The 23,371-nt window shown below is 34.2% G+C and overlaps 1 protein-coding gene and 2 long non-coding RNA genes across 5 annotated transcripts; all 3 read right to left on the reverse strand.

Moving 5' to 3' along the window:
* Positions 1 to 4,768: 4,768 nt before the first annotated feature.
* LOC140006061 (uncharacterized) lies at positions 4,769 to 6,823 on the reverse strand. Of its 3 annotated transcripts, none has more exons than XR_011813644.1 (5): positions 6,805 to 6,823; positions 6,478 to 6,665; positions 6,285 to 6,377; positions 5,684 to 6,200; positions 4,769 to 4,969 (listed from the first exon to the last, which is right to left on the reverse strand). It is a non-coding gene; the product is annotated as an uncharacterized lncRNA (long non-coding RNA). The 3 variants fall into 3 exon arrangements; XR_011813645.1 differs by lacking the exon at positions 6,805 to 6,823 and having other exon boundaries at positions 5,684 to 6,011; positions 6,097 to 6,200; positions 6,478 to 6,719; XR_011813643.1 differs by lacking the exon at positions 6,805 to 6,823 and having other exon boundaries at positions 6,478 to 6,719.
* Positions 6,824 to 8,756: 1,933 nt separating this feature from the next.
* LOC140006062 (uncharacterized) lies at positions 8,757 to 9,565 on the reverse strand. Its single transcript, XR_011813646.1, has 2 exons — positions 8,992 to 9,565; positions 8,757 to 8,903 (listed from the first exon to the last, which is right to left on the reverse strand). It is a non-coding gene; the product is annotated as an uncharacterized lncRNA (long non-coding RNA).
* A 109-nt stretch (positions 9,566 to 9,674) lies between these two features.
* LOC140005477 (uncharacterized) lies at positions 9,675 to 11,242 on the reverse strand. The gene is made up of 2 exons (XM_072046476.1): positions 9,865 to 11,242; positions 9,675 to 9,745 (listed from the first exon to the last, which is right to left on the reverse strand). The coding sequence occupies exons 1-2, from the start codon at positions 11,240 to 11,242 to the stop codon at positions 9,675 to 9,677; spliced, it is 1,449 nt and encodes a 482-aa protein (XP_071902577.1).
* Between the last annotated feature and the right edge of the window lie 12,129 nt (positions 11,243 to 23,371).

Below are 23,371 nucleotides of genomic sequence, written 5' to 3' on the forward strand. Positions count from 1 at the left end.
GTAAATATACGTATACCATATAAGAGAATTTTATTAAAATATTTAAGAGTTAAATTGTCTTTTTCAATCCCAAGGGAGGTATGTGTAATTGTTTAATTTTTAAGGGAGAGGGAGTTCAGAGAAATTGTTAAAAATATTGGGGGATGTTTCTGAAATTACCCCTTTCACTGGCCACCCTTTTTAGGGGCCACTTGCAATTTACGTTGGTAAACGTTCTTAAATTAATCATCTTTCCACGCTTGCAATGATGTGGACGTCCAACTGGAACATCAAAGATTTCTCGCTAGGCTTGGATATTCATGTGGATGACTTGTTTATGGTGTAAAATGAAATGGGTGAGCTCTATGAACTCCCACCTTTGTCTTGGAGGCTGATCTCATGCTTGATGATGTTTATAATGTTGGATTAGTGCTTAAACTACTGGATTATTGGTGGAAAATTGATGGAAACTCATGATGGGTGCAAAGGCCAAATCTGACCATTTTGCCCCTATTTTGTTTGGCCACTTTAATGCAAAAATTTGAGGATTTAATGGCTTGATTGTGTTGTTTACATGTTGTAGTAGTTGTATAAAAATTTTCATTGAAAAATACTGAGTTTTGGTTGGTCAAATGAATTTATTTCCCAAAGCTAGTAATCTGGAAACTGATCCCGTAATGCTCAGACCAGTGTTCGTATTTCGTCCATAACTCCGTGCTCCGATGTCAAAATCAAGTGCCGTTAGCGGCATTTGAAAGTAGACATTCCTATCTTTCCAACGGTATAAAATTCATGTTCTGGTTCCATGTGTGTGAGCCGCACCACTCTTTTGAATGCAGCTGTTCTGTTTCTCTGTTCTGATGGAATGAAATACAGAAGCTGTGATTTGAAGCTCGATTTCGAGCTAGTTGTGTACTGAATTTCAAAACGTTTTCTTTGAGAAATTTTAGCCCTATGAATGTATTTTCCAACACTATCAACCATACTCAATTTCGAGTTAAATTGAGTGAGTTATGATCAAAATACGGAGACTGCCCTGTTCTTGAAAACCCCAACTTTTGGACTGATTTGAGACAAGACTTGGAGTGGTTTTGCTAATTGAGTTTCGTGGTGTTAAACACCTACCAAATGTACCATGTATGTTCCTTAGGCCTTTCCTACACAAATGAACCATGTTTGGAGGATTTTCCTTGGCCAAATGTTTGGAAATGAAGAACAAGAAGTTCAAGGCAGTTATGCCTTAAGAATTTTTCAAAACTTTGGTTGGATAGTTGACTACCTTCCTGAAGGTATTTTTCATGAAATTTGATAGAGAGATACCCTTTATATAGGAGTATTATACTGTCAAATTTGGTACCAATCCAAGTCCGTTTCGACACTTAACTAAAGATCCAAAGTCGGAAACCCAAATCTGGAATTTGTTCAACAGTCTCGAATTTTCCCCAATTTTGAGCTACCGTATCTCGGTGCTCGAAACTCCGATTCTTGATCCGCTTGTTCTGTCCTAAACCTTACTTGAAACTCTAATTTAGTTATAAATTTCAAGGGCTGGTTTGCAATGAGTGAATTTTACCGAATTTCCAAAGTTAGCGAAAAACCAACCCCAACACAACCTTAAGTACCCTGAAACAGTAACTTTGAGCCCATTTTTGAATGTCTTCCATTTAGAATCATGGAAAAGTGTCTTCTAAGAACTTTTAGTGCTTTCAAAAAGGTTTCCAACGGTACCAAGTTTTACAATTTTTGACATGTAAAATGTGAGATACGATTTTTTAAAATATCATATCAAAACCGAAAATTTTCCGAATTCCAAAGGAAGGGAGTTTTCAAGCACCCCTTATTCCTTCGATATTACTTGAACATTTTATACTTGATTTCCTGAAATGAAAACTCGATCGCTCTTGTACTTTAAGAAACTCTAATTGAACCTCGATTTACGAGTAATTGAGGTTCTTTTTCTTGAAATTTCCTTAGATTGTACTAACATACAATCTTCCTTGATAATTGGGGCACGTGAATGATAATACAATATATTTTGCTCAGGTGCACTCGGGGACCTTCAAGAGGATCCTACTGTGAACACTTAAACTTCCAGAAAATATTTCTTCTTGATTTGCTCGGTGAGTGTCAAGTGTATGGCTACTTGAACTCTATGGGATTGATTCATGCTTGGCTTACCTGATTACATGCTTAGCCTACTTGATTTTGAAAATGGAGTCGAGTGTGTACTTTATCGCACTCGTTCTCATTTGAAACAAATGACTCATGTTTAACATGTTTTGCCTGGTTTACATGACCTGAAATACATGCTTAAACCTGACGAATGCTTTATTACATGACATGGTATGCTATGGCTGCATACGTCGTTGGAGTGAATCTCCTCGGCATTTACATGATACATGGGGGACGCCCAAACTCATAGGCCGACCTTGAAACTCGAGCCGGCATGGGCCTGGTCGGGAACCTTGGTGAGCCATGAGAATCACATGATAAACTTGATCTATTTGAGAGATCTTGTTTGGCATACTCGTGGAGTATAGCCTTATAAATGTCGTGCGGGCCCGAAGTGGTGTAGGGTGGACGGATGAGAAGTAAGGGGTGATCTACGGTTTGGAAATATCAACTCGGTTGACAGAGAGTCATCGCGGGAAGATATATGAATGAACTGGCAAAGCAAGTGAAACTTAACTCCTGAGAGCTACTATATCCTTGAATTGTTTCTGCTTACTTTCACTGGCTTTATTAATTACTTGTAATTATCTCTTGGACTGTTATTTTGGACTGTTATCTGGACTACGTGCTTGCATGTGTGTTCTTGGCCTCACGAGCGTTTTGCTCACCCTGTAGATTTGTTTTCCTTAACAGGATTGAATTCGGAGATGTATTGAAGAAACCTTCCTGATGCGTTTTTGTTTAGGGTTTCTATTATATTTTGGCTATGTCTTGGTTTTGGATTGTACTTTTGGATTTGAAATGTAACTTTTGGGGCGTGATGTATAGTTGGGATTTAAGATGTGTTTTGAACACCCGATATGCGGGTTGGATAATGGATGACGATTGTTATGCTTGAACGCTTCCGTATTTACTGTATTTAAGTTTTACTTGTGTTGTGTAGATCGATAATAAGTTTGAATGGAATTACTTGAATCCTGACGAGAGTTAGGCAGGCGTTTCGCGGATACTATTTGGTTCGCCTTAGGGAGAAGTGGGGGCGTCACATATAAGAAATTTGTACTAATTAAATATATTAGTAAATTTAGTATAACTAATTAATAATTTTTATTAGTAACCATGTATAATTATTAGTATAATTGATAATATCAATTATATTACATATATTGATACACATTATATAATATATATAACTAATAATATCTTATTATAAGTTTATAATTAATTAAATTAAATATTATATATAATTAAATATAATTATATAATTATATAATTATAATTATATTATATAATTATATAATATATATTATATAATTATATAATTATATAATTATAATTATATATATTATATAATTATAATTATATTATATAAAAATATTAATTATACTAATATATTATATAATTATAATATATATTACATATTAAATATAATAAATTATTATATTTATAATAATAACTATAATTATAATTTTATAATATATTATTATTTACACATATATATTATAATTATATGCACATATAATACATATTTATAACTAATTTAAATATATTGTTATATAATATATTATATATAATTTTAAATATAAATATAAATATATTTATTATTAGAATTATATTATAATAAGTATAAGTATATTGTAATAATTATAAATATATTATATAATTATACTAATATTATAATAAAATATATAATTATAATAAACTATTATGATTATAATATATATGATATATAATTATATATTAATTTTTTAATAGGTGGCGAGATGGGCCCCGTTTCTAAACAAGAATCAGATTTGGATTTTGTCAAAAACTCTCAAGGTCACTAGGAAATTGGGAAACTCCAAATGTTTAGATATGATTCTAAAATCCCAATTCTGATAGTAATAATCCAAACAACAATTATGTGATTTATTCCAATTCTCCATTCCAAATCCCTCTTACCGAACGCCACCTTAATTCTTCACTCACTCCTTTATCACGAGCAATTACCGATTCAAGATATTTGGTCATCGCAATTTCTAACTTATTCACTACAAGAAAATTGCGTTTCTGTGACAGGCGAAAGTCGTCACTCAAAATTCAGAAGTCGTCACAAAAAAAGTCAGTGACGACTTTTACTGCTGTCACAGAGCTGTCACTAGTTCTATGTCACAAAAGGGGGTCCATGTGACGACTGTTGAAAGTCGTCACAAACGATTTCGCTTTTGTGATGACTCTTGTCGTCACTCATTGTTGTACATTGTGTGACGACTTTTATTGTCACTAAGCTGGCTAAATTCTTGTCATAGTCAACCCTTGGAGTTGTCACATTATGCTTCCGTTCAGTGACGACTTTTGTTGTCATTGTTTTCCATCCATAAAAAGTGACGACTTTCTGGTGTCACTAGTGAAACTTGTTGGCAGTGACAACTTTTTTATTGTCATTTATTTTTTTTGTAAAAAGCAATAATCTAATGTTAATTACGCAACATAGCTGCCAACAATCACAAAACGTTCATTGAGTAGCAAGGAGAAAAAAAAAGCCAACATACGAAAAGAAAGCCAACATTCATTTCCAATAGAAGATCAACCCAAATACATATATATATAAATGTTGCCTCAAATGAGTCATAAACCATGCACCATCCAAAATAAGCCATTCAGTTACAATACTAGTGATTTCCCATCCACAATAGAGAGTAGTAAAGTTCTATACAAAAATATGAGCACGATTCCCATCTAGAACAAAACATGAGCACGATAGGCCTTGTAGTCTTCAAATCAAAAACCATCTCCACAGCAATGACTGGCTTCTTCTTCTTGGGAATCGTGTTAGAACCTACACGTTACCAAAATTGAAGCAATGAGCACTGGTGTTAAAACTGGAACTACACTTCTAGATAGGCACCATATTATAAAAACTAATGTCACTCTAATTTGAAATTATAGCAATCTAAGTAAATTGCTTAACACAAAAATAAAGTGAAATTATAGCAAATAAGACATTGAATGTATATTCTGTGAAATATAGAATAACAATACAAACACAATAAATATTTGCATGTTCACAAATATATATGCAATAACAATAACAATAACAACAATAAAATCCTAAAATCATTGAGAGCCTAGATGATTGTGAACCACACAGTATATCAAGAAAAAAAACACACACACACACACACACAATCACATGTGCCTCTTTTTCCTTAGCACAAAAAAAAAATTCTGATATAGAAAAATTTAGATGAGTTCGACAAAGAAAAAAGTGGAATACATCCCAACATTCAAACACCTTTGCTTTAAAAACACTAAAGTTTTGGTTGCAACATCCAGCACCTCAATGGCTGTAATTAAACATGAACAAGATTTCAAGCACCTAAATCAGGCTCAAGCAACTCAATTGCATTAAATAGGAATCAGATTTGGTGGAACTAGATTTCAAGTGCCATCAAGCAACCCAATTGTATTAAAAATGAATCTCTATTTTGTAGAACCAGAATTCAAGTGCCTCAATTGTAATAACTATGAAGAGCAAACAATTTATTTATACCTGACACAGAAGTTGCTTATTTGCGCAAGTTTTTCAGCTGGTTAGCTAACTCATCATACAGGCTTCTTGTTTCTGTTTGTTGCTGTTGCAAGGTCTTAATCAACTCTTGCTGAGCAGTGAATTGTTGAGTTACTTCTGCAGCTCGTTTTTCTGCTTCATCTGCTCTTTTTCGGCTGTCCTCAATCTCATGCCTCCAGCGTTCTACCTCAGCAGCTTGCTTCTTAGTTGCACTACGACCGCGAATGTGTCCAGGTATGTAACCAAGTTCTTGCTCGCATATTTCCTTGCTAGTCATTGAAGTTGTAGCCTGCAATTCCCTCATTTTGTCCTAGGCAAGTAAAAAATATGATCATTATGTAGCTGGAATGGATGTCAATAATTTAAAAATCCATTATCCAAGTGAAACAGCTCACCAAGGTCTCTTTTGCTTTGTCATTTACCAGCCCCTTGACTTCTTTGACTTTCGACTTAACTCAAACATGTCTATCTCTGAAAGCTCGACATCTTCTTTCCTTTTCTGTCCAAATTTTCAATTTTTTCATTTTTAGTCATATGACAAAAAGGATGTACATGTACAAGTGTTGGCTGGGTTTCAGATTACCTTTTCCTCAACAACTCTTGCAAGCGATTTTGTGCCAACAGTAGTGTGGCAGTCATTTTTGGCACGATTTTGCTTGTTACGTTCACTAATTTTCTGCCACAAATTAGTGAAAATTTTAACTGACAAAGATTAGCAAATTTGTGAAGTGAAATCTGAAATTTAATAAAAGGATAGGTTATTTTGACAAGCTAACCTTAAATTCATCATTTTCAAAGTAGCTGACCAGCCACTTCCAATCTTCTTCACTCACACCTTCAGGAAGTTGCCTCAATGCTTCTTGCCTTAATTCAAAACTCTGAAAATACTTGTGAAGCCGATATCGATGGTTTCGATATTGTGTGTTTAACTGCCTATTAATAGCAGTTTTTGAGGTGATGTGCTCTGGAAATCGAAAGTCATCCTACAATAACAGTGCAATCTACTTAAAACCAAGCAAATCTATGTGAAAATGACATATTAAATCTAAGGAAGATTTGAGTGCAAAAGTAGTGCAAATCTAAAGCAGTAAAATCTCTCATACTTTCTGGATGAAATTAGAGTATTAGCAGGTCAACAAATACCGTAACCGTGCTATATATGCCTTCTCGGTCACCGGGATTGAAATGGGACCACTTTGGAACATTAAGCCTAGCAGCCTTCCTAACAACACAACCCCCTTCTGTGATGAAGTATTGAGAATCCTTCCCAACAATCCGCCAAATACAATCATCAATTTCAATGGTGAGCGTCTCATTAGCCTCTTTTTTTTTTTGATAATGATAGATTTCGTGTACGTCCTCTTCTTCTTGCTGACAGCAGCATAGCTATTAACAAATATCAGTCCATACATTACTTTGACCACATTAACAAAGTTAGTCATGAAATAGAAACTTGGTTTTTAATTTCAGCCGTGAAAATGAAGTCTAACTTACCATTTTATTGCTCATCCGAAACTGGAATAGTCTCATTTTCTCCGGATGCACGAGACTCAGATATCTGAGGGTGTATCATCCTACTCTCACTAGCAATTTCTCTAGATGAAGAAGTTGGAGTGACAAATATTGCATTCTCTGAGGATACACTCTTGGATGCACTTCTTGGTTGATTGCTTCCAACTGAATTAGGTATTGCAGGCTATTGTGCACCTTGAGCTTTTCTCTGCAGCATTTGGCCTCACTTTCCTGGTCCAGCCATCTAAAAGTAACAAGAAGTTAGTGTTACAGCATAGTATAATTTAGGAATAAAAACTAGTTAGCCGGAGTTAAAGAGATTAAACTTAGTGTCATGTAGTCCTCATCAATTTCACCTATTCCGAATCGATGTCATTATCACTAAGAATCTCCTCTTCGTTTTCCTCATTGTTAGACTCATGTTCAGTCACTTCATCATCATCATTAATGAAGTCTTCAAAGGTGCCATTTGAGTTATTTTTTGACTTCTTAGCATGTACAATGGATGAAGGTACAGCCTTCGGTATCTCATTGTCTTCTCTTGAAAGTAATGGTGGATTGTCAAGGTCTATTATAATAGTGAAATCCCCAGTTGCTTCTTCTTGATATATTTCCTCAACAATTGATTCTTTTTCTAAATCTTCAGGAACATCATACAAGTGCCTTGGACTGAACCTCTCGACGACAAACCAGTTTTTGCCTAGTTTCAAGTCTTCAAGATAAAAGACTTGTTGAACATGTTGAGGGAGGACATATGGTTGGTCTTCATACTATTTTCTGGACGAATTGACACTTGTGATACCCCATTCTTTGTCCACTTGCATCCCAGCACTATCATCGGTCTTCCACCAGTCACACTTGAATACTATAACCTTTTTTTTCTCGAGCCAGTATCTTACTTCAATAATTTGTTGTATCACACCATAAAAATCGATCATATTGTTACCATGCTCACCTCTAACTACAATACCACTGTTTTGAGTCTTTCTTTGCCTTTCCCGATTTTCCGTGTGAAACCTATACCCATTAACCATGTAGCCCGTATACATGCAAACTCGGTTGTCTAGCCCAAATGCTAATGCTCGAAGCTCGCCATTGGAAGCCTCGCTGCCATACATAACCTAGTAAGGACAATTTCACCTAAATCAGTAATTTATTGTATTAGAGATAAAAAAAGTAGGCTGTTCAAATGACACTACAAACATACACGCTGTTTAACCCATTTTGCAAATTCTCTATCGTGCCTTTGGTCCACATTTTCAGCACTCTCTGCCTCCAACTCCATTTTATGCGCACTATAGACAAAAACAATAAACCCATAAATTTTTTATGAACATATCAAAATATAGAACAAAGGTACAAGCTTTAATTAACATTAAAAGCTTACTTTATATAGTTCTCAAGCTCATCACAATTGTTCAATATAAATGTATGAATTTTTTCCAGCTCTGAGTCAAGGAAATTGCCCCTTTTGGGCCCTCCAAATGGACGACCAGGGCATGAAAAAATGGACAATTCACCAGTATTATATCCCCTATCATTGTTTCGTTCAGGCTTGTTGAATATCGTATCAATATTGTCTAGGTACATAGAGCAGAATGTCAAGCATTCTTTATCTATGTACCGCTCAGCAATGCATCCCTCTGGCCGGGCCTTATTCCCAACATAACTTTTCAGCACTGTCATATGTCTTTCTCAAAGGAAAATAAAAGAAATTAGAAGATTGCAGTGGTCTTTAATAAAAAAAAACTTACAAGGCTATATGTACAACTCTCTACCTCTCAAATGGGAACATCCAACGATATTGAGCTGGACCGCCAAGGATAGCTTCAGCAGGCAAGTGAACCATCAAGTGCATCATTATATCGAAGAAAGCTGGAGGGAACAACCTCTCTAATTTACATAAGATGACTGCAATTTTTTGGCCTAACTCCTCCAGAACCTCTCTATGTAATGTTCTAGCACATAATTTTTTGAAGAATTCACTTAACTCGAATAGCACTTGCCGAACTTCTTTTGTTAAACTTCCACGGATTGCAAGTGGGAGTAGCCTTTGTATAAAAATGTGGAAGTCATGACTTTTCATTCCAGAAATTTGAAACTGGCCATTCTTTATACATCGGCAAATGTTTGAGGCAAACCCATCTAGATATTTGACAGAATTCAAGAACTCACATACTTTTTTTTTCTCCTCCTTGGTTAGGCTGTAACAGGCATGTGGCATGATATAAGAGTCGCCATTTGGAATCAAATGTAGCTCTTTTTTCAAACCCAAATCCTTCAAATCTTGACGACACAACCAGTGGTCTTTGGTTTTGTTTTCAATATCCATAATTGTGGCAATGACAGCCTCTGAGATATTTTTGACACATGCATTAAATCCAAATTATGCCTAAGAAGGAGGTCTGCCCAATATGGTAACTCAAAGAAACAACTTTTCTTTGTCCAGTTCAAACCACTCTCAGAACGCTTGCGTTTCTTTGCATTGGATTGCGCCTTGGTCTTCCCAAAATTTATCTCCATATTTTGTACCTGATCCAAAATTTCATTTCCAGATAAAGGTACAACAGGATTCCTAAAGTCCACATTGCCATCGAAAGGTTTTTTTTCTCGCCGCCAAGAATGGTCAATGGGTAAGAAGCGGCGATGACCTGTGTAACACAACTTTTTTCGGTGTGGTAAATGTACGCAAGTTGTCTCAACCATGCAAATAGGACATGCTTGATACCCTTTCGTACTCCATCCGGACAGCATTGCATAAGCTGAAAAATCATTTATAGTCCATAGTAAAGCTGCCCGGAGGTCAAATTTCTTGCCACTATATGCATCATATGTTTCAACACCAAGCCACATTTCATTCAGTTCATCTATTAGAGGCTCCATGTAAACATCAATCTCATTTCCCGGGGATTTAGGCCCAGGAATTAGCATTGATAGGAAAAAGAAAGGATCTCTCATACACTTCCAAGGGGGCAGATTGTATGGCACTAGATAAATAGGCCAGATGCTATAAGCACTACTCATGGTCCCAAAAGGATTGAAACCATCAGTTGCAAGACCTAACCTCACATTTCTAGGATCAACGGCGAAGTCCGGATGCAACCTATCAAAGTGTTTCCATGCTTCACTGTCTGCTGGATGCCGCATGATGTTATCATCATGCACATACTTTTCTTTATGCCATCTCATATCTGAACCTATTTCTTTGTGGGTATATAATCGTTGCAGCCTATGCTTCAAAGGAAAGTAACGCAAAACTTTGCGTGGAACTCTTGAACCTGCCATCTTGTAGCGAGGTTCTTTACAATTTAGATTTGGACAAGTGTCTAAATTTTCATTTTCCTTGTGGAAGAGAACACAATCATTGACACAAGCATGGATTTTTTCAGATTTAAAACCTAAGTCTCGAATGAGCTTCTTAGCATCAGCAAAAGACTTGGGAACTGTGGCTTCAGGAGGTAGTGCATGCCTAAAAATTTCCAGCAATGCATTGAAGGACTTTATAGTCCACCCGCTCATTGTTTTCAAATGGAGCAAAGTGACTACAAAGGATAGCTTTGAGTAAAAATGATTCCCTGGATACAGCTCCTTTTTTGCATCTTCTAACAATTTAAGAAAGTTATCTGTGTCACTATGATTCTCATTTAGACTATCATCTGTTGATTCTTCCCTACCAGCCCAATTGTCCCCCCATTGTGCTGTCCCAATGTCGTGCAACATGTCATTTAAATCTTCAGTATCACTATCCTCCTCTCCATCCCCATGTTCAGTACTATCCCCACAATTTTGGTGTCGAAATTGTTCCCCACGGTGTATCCATCTTGTGTAGCTTTTACGAATGTCTTGAGTCAATAAATGATCCTCCACAACTGTTTTAGTTTGGTTACAAAAATTATTGCATTGTGTACATGGGCATGGGATTTTCTGATTTTCAACTTTTTGAGAATATGCAAACTTGAGGAAATTTTTGACTCCGAGTTCATAAGCCTTGTCCTTCCTATTGCTAATCTTCATCCAAGTTTTATCCATGTTCTAGATATAGACACATCAGCCTTTAGTACAAAATACTTTTCTAATATCAAACTAAAGAGAATAATTTGTTAACTAGCCTTTTCAAAAATTAAGGCTACAAGTCATATGAAAAGCAGCCATAAAAGTAATATGAAAATTCATATGAAAAGCCATGAAATCAGTATCATATATCAAGAAAAGTAATATGTAAAATGCAACATTTCAGAAGCCCAAATTGCCTCGGATAATGGCAAGGAAATGAAGCCTTTCGGGGGCAGGACAGAAGCCATTGGATAATGAGCCAACAAAAACAGGGGAAAATTAAAATGTAGGTTCGAAAATGGCAAAGAAATAAAGAACAAAGAACAAACTTCAGTTGAACTTACCTGAGAAATGTATAGCTTTCCCCAATTGCCTCGGATTTGCTAGTGCTAAAGAGCTCGACGCGGTTGCGGGTCAATAGAGGGGAGAAAGGGCTATCGTCAGTGGTGAAGGAAATGCTGAAGAATAAATTATGGTGCTGGATAGCTCGGACTTCAGCGGCTGATGGTGGTGGATAGCAGTGGACTTCAGCGGTTAACGGTGGTGAGCGGCATTTCGACGCGGTTGCGGGTCAATGGAGGGGAGAAAGGGTCATCGTCAGTGGTGAAGGAAAGGCTGAAGAATAAAGCTCAAGTTGCTGGGTAGCGGCGAACTTCAGCGGCTGATGGTGGTGGATAGCGGCGGACTTCAGCGGCTAACGGTGGCGAGCGGCATTTCGAATCTACGGGAAGGAAGGGTTAGTTCACCATAGGAAGGAAAGACTGAGAATGAAATTTGTCTAAGTGTTGGAAGAGAGAAGCGGCGAGACTTTTGTTTGTGTGTGAACAACCAAAAACAACGTCGTTTTGTAGAGATTTCAGCCACCCGCCTCGCGTCTCTTTCAGATTTCAGACTGGCGCTCTTTTTTTTTGGCATCTAAGCACGTCTTTGAGATTCCAGGATTCACGCCTTTAGCTTCATACATCTTTTTTCTTTTTTGTTTTAGCCAAATTTTTTTTTCAGGTTTCTTTTTTCATACTTAATCTCTTTTTTTTTTCCTTAATCTCATCTATAAATATCAATAAATTATTTGATATTGGTTTCTTTTTTGTGCATGTATATATATGTGTGCTTGTTTGTGTCTATATACATCTTTTTGGGTTTGGACAACTCAATATACAAATTATTTAAGAAATTACCTTACAATAAAACTTACACAATAAAACATGTTTCAAAAATTTAACATGCATAGAATCGCTTATATACAGTATAGCACTTCTTACTCATACTTATACTACTCTTTGTCTATTACTTAGTTTTTATAATAAATTAAAAGAAACATGTAATCAAATATTCTGTTAAATGTGTGGCAACTCTCAATCTTATTGCACAACAGATATTTTACTAAATAATTTTAATTTCGTATATACCCATTCCATATGAAAATAATTATTACTTATGATGTATTACGCGTTATACTAATCTTTCACAGTGCTAACATTAGACTACAAATTATATTCAATTACACTTTTTCAAATTATTTCAATTATTGATTTTTGAGGGTTGTTATAAGGAATAATAAACAATTCGTGAAAAAATTTTTATGCTCAGACATGTCTATTATGTCAACTTAGCAAAAATTACAAATATCTAAAAATAGTTTGTTATTATATCATTTGCATTTTGCTAATACGTAATGAGTAGGGGCTAAATTATAAAATTAGGGTGTCATATCTTCGGTGCTTTTGCTCATATAAAAGAATTGGGGGCTAAATAATAAAATTAGGGTGCCATAGTAGAATTAGTGAAATTTGATGAAAATACTATAGAATTGCTTATATACATTATAGCACTTCTTACTCATGCTTATCCTACTCTTTGTCTATTACTTAGTTTTTATAATAAATTAAAAGAAACATGTAATCAAATATTCTGTTAAATGTGTTACAACTCTCAATCTTATTGCACGACAGATATTTTACTGAATAATTTTAATTTCGTATATACCCATTCCATATGAAAATAATTATTACTTATGATGTATTACACGTTATACTAATCTTTCACAGTGCTAACATTAGACTACAAATTATATTCAATTACACTTTTTCAAATTATTTCAGTTATTGATTTTTGGGGGTTGTTATAAGGAATAACAAACAATTCGTGAAAAAATTTTTATGCTCAAGTACGTCTATTATGTCAACTTAGCAAAAATTACAAATATCTAAAAATAGTTTGTTATTATATCATTTACATTTTGCTAATACGTAATGAATAGGGGCTAAATTATAAAATTAGGGTGTCATATCTTCGGTGCTTTTGCTCATATAAAAGAATTGGGGGCTAAATAATAAAATTAGGGTGCCATAGTAGAATTAGTGAAATTTGATGAAAATACTATAGAATTGCTTATATACAGTATAACACTTCTTACTCATGTTTATCCTACTCTTTGTCTATTACTTAGTTTTTATAATAAATTAAAAGAAACATGTAATCAAATATTCTGTTAAATGTGTTACAACTCTCAATCTTATTGCACGACAGATATTTTACTGAATAATTTTAATTTCGTATATACCCATTCCATATGAAAATAATTATTACTTATGATGTATTACACGTTATACTAATCTTTCACAGTGCTAACATTAGACTACAAATTATATTCAATTACACTTTTTCAAATTATTTCAGTTATTGATTTTTGGGGGTTGTTATAAGTAATAATAAACAATTCCTAAAAAAAATTTTATGCTCAGACATGTCTATTATGTCAACTTAGCAAAAATTACAAATATCTAAAAATAGTTTGTTATTATATCATTTGCATTTTGTTAATACATAATGAATAGGGGCTAAATTATAAAATTAGGGTGTCATATCTTCGGTGCTTTTGCTAATATAAAAGAATTGGGGGCTAAATAATAAAATTAGGGTGTCATAGTAGAATTAGTGAAAGTTGATGAAAATACTGTAGTATATAGTGACGCAAAAAGTTGTCACAAAATTGGAACCGGGTAGACTTTCAATGACAACAAGTTATGTTGTCACTGTAGAGAGAGCGTTTGTGACGACTTTACTTGAGTTGTCATAAAATCATTTCCCGCGGCATCAAATGATATGCGCGCCAACTATTTCGTGACGAGTTGAGAATGACAACTTCCAATGTTGTCACTGATTATGCTTGTGCTGTACTCATCTGTGATGACACCTAATGTCGTCACTGAATTAGGTTATCTGTGACAAGATTTTGTTGTCACATAAATTTTTGTCACTGAAAAATATATTTCTTGTAGTGATTCCTACCGTGTGATTCAAAAACTTCTGGTATAACAAAGTCAATCTTATTAATAGCAATTACATAATAAGAGCCAAGAGAATGTTGGCTAGGAAATGGAAGGGATGTCATCATATTTGGAAATTATTCATTGAATTCATTTACTATAGTAATTTGAGATTGGGGTTTCATCTTTTCAACTTCCTTTTCAACTACATCATTAGATCCTTCTTCTTGAAACTCTTGCAGTTCCTCATCATTTGTCAGGATAACTGCACTCTCATTTTTCTCAAGGTTGATAATGGTTTGTGAGGGCAATTTTTCACAACTTGGAGGAATCAATTGGCTTACTGTTGATGGCAATAGACATATTTGATCCTCCATCCTTCTAATTCTCATTTGTGTCTCATGTTGAAATTGATATGTATTAGCAATTTGTAATTCCATCATTCTTCACGAAACATACATGACGTGAATAATAATTGTTGCTGTTGATATTGATGTTAAAAACCTGCTGGCCTTGCTGTATAATTAAAGAGTTGAAATTGTCCCACCATTATTGATCATACGTATTTGAATGTGGGTCACACCACATTTGAGATAGTGTTGAGAAATTTCCAAAAGTACGGATTGAGGCACTCAGGTCATCTTAAAATGTAGGGCACATGTCGGTTGAATGATACGAGATATAATAAATTCTACAAGTTGCAACAGTCAATTTTTCTATATGAGAGGTTAGTGTATCTAAATGTTGATCATTAGAAAAAACACGAGTCTCATTACCCTTCCTAGAAATAAAATCCAGTCTATCACCAAGATATTAAATGTTGCAGCCATAAACTAGTAAAAAAATAAGTGAAAAATAAAAAAATATGAATTAACAAAAGAAACAAATTAATCAAGCATCAGTCCCCGGCAACGATGCAAAAAATTGACAGGTGTTGAGCCTGTGCAATAATAAAAATCTGCTTGAGAAAAATATGAATTTTGTAAATAGTGGTGAGTAGGGTCGAATTCACAAGAATTGGAAAAAATTCGTTTTTTCTAGAGCACAAAGGAAGGGAAATTTTTCGGTGAATTTTAGCTAATTAAGAAAAAGAAAATTCACAAAATTAAACAGCAAAATAAGTCAATAATAAATATGGCTCTAACCAAAGGTGCAACTTTTCAGACACGATCCACACAACTAATCATCAATGTAAGAATAATTCAAATATTCATTTATAGATTGGTTATAACTATCAACAAGTTCTGACAGCTAACTTTTCCTTTGTTTATTGATAGTCAATGGACGACCATTAACTATTTTCCTAACCAAGAAACAACCCTAAGTACGGTTGTCGGATTTAATTTTTCGATTGCAATAAAAACTAGAAAAGTCCAATTCTAACCAACAAACACGCTATGAGGGTTTGTTTAAGTCAGATTATACGTTTCCTTAATATGGGACCAATCACACTAGTCGCCACTAGTATTAATCAATTAAATAATTACGAATTTAATTGATTAATATAGCAGTAGATTATTGACAAGTATCCATTTTACCTAATAACTTATGCATATTTTAGTTTATTTATAGTTAATTCTGAGCTCCTAAGACAATGTGAGTGACCATTTTGACAATATTTGATTTTTTTGAATAACATTGAGAAGACTTCTGAATTCATCCTTTTTAGTTATTAATGTTTATTATATTTTGGTAGGGATAAAGAAGTAAGGACAATACGGGGCCGTTTACAAAAAGTCATCGTCGGATTGGATGAGACTATATGGGGTGAGATAGTGAATTTCGAATTAGATATCAAACTGGATACCCGCTAGAAGGTTTTGCAAGAGAAAAGAGTATTGAGCAATATATGAGATCAGATTCAAAGAGTGAAGTCGGCAGTGAGTTTTTTGAAGAAGAGTATTTAGTAGTATACAATGTGGGACAGTGAAATTCGTTTCAGATACCACGTCGGATACTTAGGCAGAAAAAATCTGCAACTTGCACAGCTTTTCATCCTTCTTTCTTGTAGCATCTATGACATTTTGGCAGCTACTTTTTAGGTTCAAGACATCAACTTTCATCAACTTTATGTCATTCCATTTTCACCTTTTGACTCTTCAAGACCAAATCAAGTTTCTTATGGAAGATTCAAGGGGATTTGAAGATTATAAAGAGAGGGAACTTTGTTGAGCTTTTGGGAGCCTTTAGTTTCTAGTTAGTCTTAGAGAGGGTGAGAGCTTTGGAGCAAAAGAGAGAAATAAAAGGGGTTGTGTCTTGCCCTTTGAGGCAAGACATAAACCCACCATGTTTATAGCTTTTCCATTTCTATTAGTTTGTAGGATTAGATTAGAATTTGTGTTATGTATCCATTTAATTAAAAGCTGAGCAAGACGGAAGATTGGGATGAAGAAGGGGTATGGTGGGAGGCTCTAGTGACAAGGGTTATCTTCTTCCCCAAACTCTTTATCTTGTATTTAACTCTATGTTTAGTGAATCTACTAGTTTTGATATTATATTGTTGTTGTTGTTTTAAAGTTTATGCCTTAGGTATTTGGTTGGACTATCTATGATTGCTATGTTTTGATTTCTTGATTATTTTGGACTATTATCTTGATTGAGTTATTTAGCATTTTTGTTCTCAAAATCATGATTAATTGGCCCTTGATTGTGATAATTTCAAGGTGTTAAATTTGCAATGAAAATTGAAATTTGACACTAGTTCACGGAAGTGTTAAACGTAGGGAATACACTCACGAAAGTAGAGGTGCACGTTTGTAACTTGTTTTGTAGTAATTTCATAGAAGTAAATGAGTTTATGGTTGATTTCATAATCACAAAAGTAGGTATGGATTAGTTATAAATATAGTTGGTACACTGGCGAAAGTAGGTATCACATACATAAGGAAATTACGCCATGACTTAATCGAGATTTTAGTACTCAATTAGTTGAAAAATTGCATTAACATGAGTAGATAGGGATTCCATTACCAACGGAGCTTTCGTTTGTATTTTCTTCCCATTAGTAGTTTGGACTTATTGGTTTTACTTTGTTGGTAGTTTAAATAATAGAGAAACTTTAGTAGTGGCAGTAGTTGTCCGTTTTTCCTGTGGGTTCGACCCTAACTACCCTATACTCGCCCACGACCCGTATACTTGTAAAAAATCGCGTGTGGGGTAGTTTAGAAAATTATAAATTTAAAACTTGACTGTGGATTGAGATTTATTATTGTATGCATATCCCATGCATGTCAATTGTTATGTTAGTTCAAATATCGAGCCCTTGATATTCAAATAACAAAATAATCATGAAAAATTAAACTAGAAAACGTATGAATATCAATAAATAAAAGAAATAGATAAAAATGATTCGATTTCACAGATGTTTGGAACCGCATGTTTAAGTTAACCTTCGACTAGAAAAGGAAATTTAGTTGCTCCTCATGGTGAATGTGTAGTCAATGAGAGAAAAATATCGATGTTTATTTTCTAGAGAAAGAGAAGAAAAAACTAACTACCATCTATGATCCCGCTTTCTTGAGAATGAGTTGTGAATATATCGATATTCACACTTAAAAGGATATTCCCTAATTACCTAGAAATTATCTAGATAAAAATAAAATTTCTCTTTTGATAAAAGCTAAAGATAAAATAATAATCCTAACTAATTATCTTAGATAAAAAGAGAGCTTTCCAAAGATAGATAGGACTCTTGGTCTCTTCTCAAAGCTGCAGAGAATAATCGATCGATCTTCTAATATTACTTTGGAGTCCCGCACTTTTGAATTCTAGAACCTACTATAAGACGCGTCCGTGCTTAACATCAAATAATCTTCTCAACAACTCTTTTTAAACTCTTTTATTCCAAACTCTTAAAATACCAACCAAACACAAAATTTAAGTAGAATCCACACAATAATGAAATAATCTACTAAAATGATAGGAGAATTGACACAAATTATATAACAATTTAGCACTATCACATCGCATAGGAGACCAATTAGAAACATATACAGTACAAACAATGGCTTCTGTCCAAAATCTTTAGGCATATTCTTGGCATGCATCATCGATTTCACTATATCCATCGAAGTGCGATTTTTCCTCTCCACTACTCCATTTTGTTGAGGAGCTTTTTTGGCTGCCAATTGGTGTTCAATCTCATATATCTCTAAAAAATCATCACAGATAGTAAAGTCAGTACCTCTGTCAGTTTACAGAATTTTAATAAAATGGCCACTTTGCTTCTCAACATACACTTTAAAACTCTTACAAATATCACAAGCATTAGATTTATTTTTCAAAAAATATACCTAAGTTTTTCCACTAAAATCATCAATGAAGGTAATAAAATATTTACTGTTACCATTGGAAGGTACCTCAACTGAGGACAGGTTCGCATGTATCAATGCCAATAGATGACTAGCCGTCCTAACCTTACCTTTAGGAAAAGAATCTCTGCATTTCTTTGCCAAAATACAAGAATTACAGTGCTTAGCAGAAAAGTCAATGGAAGGCAGTCCATACACCATATTCTTCTTGGCAAGAAAACTCAAACTCCCAAAATTCAAGTGACCAAGCGCATGTGCCATAACCAAATATCATCAAGAACAACAGAGTTAAAGTAAGGTAAATCATGACAATTGGGAGTGATAGGCTATAGATGGCTAGTATTCATGTATACCTTTACTATTAGTCTTAGACGATCATTAGTAATAATACCAATGTTATAGTTAAAGCATAAATCATATCTCTTATCAGAAAGCTGTCCACGACTCAGCAAATTATGATAAAAGTTTGGCACATAGAAAATATCAAAGATAAAATTAGATTTACCAGTCTTCAAATTAATCCTTATTTTTCCTTTCCTAAGCATGGGCACTCTTTCATTATTACCAAATTTAACAAATGATCTAAAAGACTCATCCAAATTTACAAATAGTCTCATTTTTTTCTCTATTATTATTTGCCATATTAGCATACTTGCCTTTCTTGTTATAATTGTACCAACATTCATTTTTATAATGACCATTTTTTTTTGCAATTATGGCATTGAATATTATGTGTGAGAGAATTATTATTATTTGCTAGCTCATTTTTGGGATAATTGTTACCTCTCTGCTAGTAAAAATTACCTCTACCATGGCCTCCTCATCTTCTTCCTCTGAACTTTTGGTTCCTCTAATTGGAACCATCATCCTTCTCCTTGGATTTATCTATCTGCATATGCAATGCTTTCTCCACTGTTTCTTTTTCTGCACCATCTTCCAATTTTCCATTAATTCTCTGCTCATGAAGAATTAACGAACCTGTAATTCTTCAATGGTCATGGTTGAGAGATCTTTTGTCTCTTGAATCACAACCACCATATGATCAAATTTCATGGGTAAAGTATTGAGAGTTTTTTCTACTAGCACCTTATTCATGAGATCATGACTATTGAGCTCCATCTTGTTTTTGACGTCAATCATCTTGAAATATATGATCCAATGGTTTCTGATATTTTTCTTGGTGATCAACTCAAATTTCCTTTTCAACATTAGTAAATTATTTTTTTGAACTATATTAACTCCTTTGTATGTCTTTGCCAAAATATCCTATGCTTGATTTGTAGTTTTGGCATTAGCATTTTTTTTTTTCAAAATTTGAAGCATCAATTGTCTAGTGAATTTGAGACAATGCATACTTCTTTGCCTATTGACACTTGCCTCAAATCAGTTTCCATTTGAGTTCTCACAAAACTATAATCTTTTCTCCATGTGAGTTTTGGCATTGCATATGTAATATTTGTTGGCACAGTCGATGTAGTTGGCATAGACATATCTTCCAATAAACCTAACTTTGAATACCACGATGTAGGCCCTTACAATATTTAATCAAATAAATCACAAACAGTGGACACAAAACAAGTCCGAAAGTTCTGCACCTCAATCAAGCAAGAAAGGACAAATGAGTTCCGAGGCCAGAAGACAAAAACGAAGAAACGGGACTAGGAGGCATTTCTTATTAACACTTTGAATTTTTTCTCTCTCTTACAACAAAATCAATAATTTTTTAAATAAATAAATAAATCCTAAAAAGACTTGATTTAATAACCCTACAACTTCCACACAAGCAAGTGAACTCCTCAAGGAGTGCGATGATTAAAATCAATAACTATGTTGTATTTAAGACATCATCAATGCATGAGAGATGAAGAATTTGTTGGAAACCATCCCCCAAGTGTAACCGCAGGACTCTTCTTCTTTTGTAGTATTTGTTGACCAGATGTTTGAGCTAGTTGTAATAACTGGGGCTGTTAACACAAACACCATTGGTTGAGTTGGTTGTGCATACTATGAGACTGATACCAGGAGAAAACACCATATGTTTGTCTGCTCTGTTTCTTTGTGGGACTTTCCAGTTTAAGCTTTGACGTTTGGTATTTTTTTATATATATTAATCGGTGTATTATTCATTGATTAGCTACTTTGTGTATGCTTGTTAGATTTTTCTTCCAAGTTGTAACTATATTCTTGAATTGACATGTTTGTTGGAGCAGTTGGCTCAAGTGTGAGCAGAGGTTATTATCAAACTGTAGTTTCATGATCAAGGTACCCTATAGATAAATGCTTACATTCCATTTATGTCATGTGATAAGTGTTTATTATATGTGAATTTTAGTAAATTTTTAGGCTCATTTTAGATGTAATTTAGGACTTCTAAGACGTAACTTGCTCCCTAACCTTCTAAATTTTGTGAACTTCATTTGAGCAACCTAATGTGCAAAAGTTTGTTAGTTTTGCAGGAATTGAGAAGAATTATCGATGTCAAATCAAGTCGGACACATTTTGACTCTATTTGAGCTTGATTCAATGATAACATTGGAAAGGAAGCTATTATTCAAGTCAATCACTCTTGGAGCAAGGCATGAATACAATTGAGGACATCTTGTTCTAATCTTTAGAATTGAATTGGAGCAGAAAAGAAGTAAGGAAACGAAACAAATAGAAAGAGGAATATGCGACCTTCAATACGCGACTTGAAGCCGTGTATTGACAAGTCGCGTATTGTAGCTTGACTTCTACAAGTCGCGTTTGCTTTGCCACTTGCTCTGTTTCTACACTTCTTTCCTGCTCAATTTATGAACAGAATTTCGGCTGCACATGCTCAAGATTCCTAAAGGAAGAGAAAAGAACCTTTATGTCTTGTCACTTTTTGACTCTCTTAACAATATACATGTAAGAATCATTAGAGAGGAGACATTAGAGTTAGTTCTCATCAGATTTTAGCATGAGAGCTTAGTTTTAGTCTTGTTTTGTTCTCTCTAACTAGAACATTTGTGAGAACAATTGAAGATTTCATTGTACAACTCATTTTTGTTGAAGAAATAGAAGATCATTGGAAGCTTCTTCACTATTTTTGGCTAAGCTTTCTTTATCTACCTTTTTACTTGTGATTCAATGTGTGTTCATGCAATGAAATTATGTTCTTTCTTGTCATTTACCATATAAGTAGCTAAATTTCTAGATCTTGGAAATAGATGAAGTTTATGGCTATTAATATGAGTTGAATATGATTTACACTTATTACACTTTATATTAACTTGTCTATTATGCATGCTTATCACTTGTTGTTGCTTGATCACTAATAGCAAGTTATTAGTTGTTATTATTCAATGAAAGTTGGTAATAATGATGGGAGACATAAATAGAGTTTAAGTAGTAGACTCATGAGAACAGAGATGCACTTAATTGGATTAACCATGCATTTCATAAAGGAAACAAGAGTAGAGCTAGTTATTCACTATGAGAATAGGGAAAACTAGACCTAGGCCATTTCGTCATGAGAATGAGATTTGGAATGAATCCCTAGTTAAACAAGAGTTGTAACAAGAGGTAAATCTATTTACTTGAATCTTTTATGCCATAAGTTGAATCTATATCCCTAGACTTAAGTATTTAGTGAATTTTCTCCATTGTTACCTTGTAAGTAATATAGTTAAGACTAGTTAGATAGTAGTAATTACAACTTCTCTTGCTTTAATTGAATATTAGTCTTAATAATAGAGTAAGTAAAGTCTTAATAATAGAGTAAGTAAGGTCTTAGTACTTGTAAAGTTGCTCCCTGTGGGATCGACCCGATAGATGCCTTAAACTACTAATTTGACCTATATACTTGCAGTAAAACAGGTATATTTTGAAATTAAACTTGTACTTATATCAAAAGCCCGTCATTATGTATTCATGAGATGGCAGGCTAATTGGCTGAGATTTAAAATCGTATTATGATTGCTGTAGTTCTTGTGGTTGGCATCATAAAATTTTGGAACTCGGCGTGACTATGAATATTTGGATTCCTTCCTTTTGTGTGTCAAAGGCTATGTGAAATCATATCTGGTTGGTGCAGTTTTGTGTTGGCAATTAGGCTAATTTGGTTCCTTGCTACTTATTTCCAGTCTCATGTATTGGTTGAAATATGAGTAGTAATTGTAGTTGTTATGGTAACAAATTGAACACTTAGGCTGTCTGTGTGAATATCTAGGATGGAAGAACCCAAAAATACTGATAAATTTAATGGTAAGAGGCAAATTCGGAATCAAAAGGCAAGAGAAAAGTATGCATCATTATCAAAAACGCTGAGACAGCAACTAAGAAGTGCCAAACTTGAAGAAGCAGCACTATCAAAAATTATGTGAATGGTACTACCTATGTGAATAGTGTTGGCTTGAATAAACTGCTTCATTAGGTTATGATGAAGATGCTCCATACCACCTACATACAAAAGGAGCCACTGAGCATCTAACCAAAATCTGAAGCTCAACCTAAGGCTACAATGCCTTAACTATGACTTTGAACTTACAAGCATTCATGCCTTT

This window comes from Coffea arabica, chromosome 4e, assembly GCF_036785885.1.
Source record: "Coffea arabica cultivar ET-39 chromosome 4e, Coffea Arabica ET-39 HiFi, whole genome shotgun sequence".
Lineage (NCBI taxonomy): Eukaryota > Viridiplantae > Streptophyta > Magnoliopsida > Gentianales > Rubiaceae > Coffea > Coffea arabica.

Excerpts from the sequence above, each read along its gene's own strand:
- LOC140005477 (XM_072046476.1), bottom strand. The coding sequence starts at position 11,242 with ATGGATAAAACTTGGATGAAGATTAGCAATAGGAAGGACAAGGCTTAT. Across the intron at positions 9,746-9,864 it reads AAAAAAGTTGTGTTACACAG|GTACAAAATATGGAGATAAA; the intron begins GTCATCGCCGCT and ends ATTTTGGATCAG.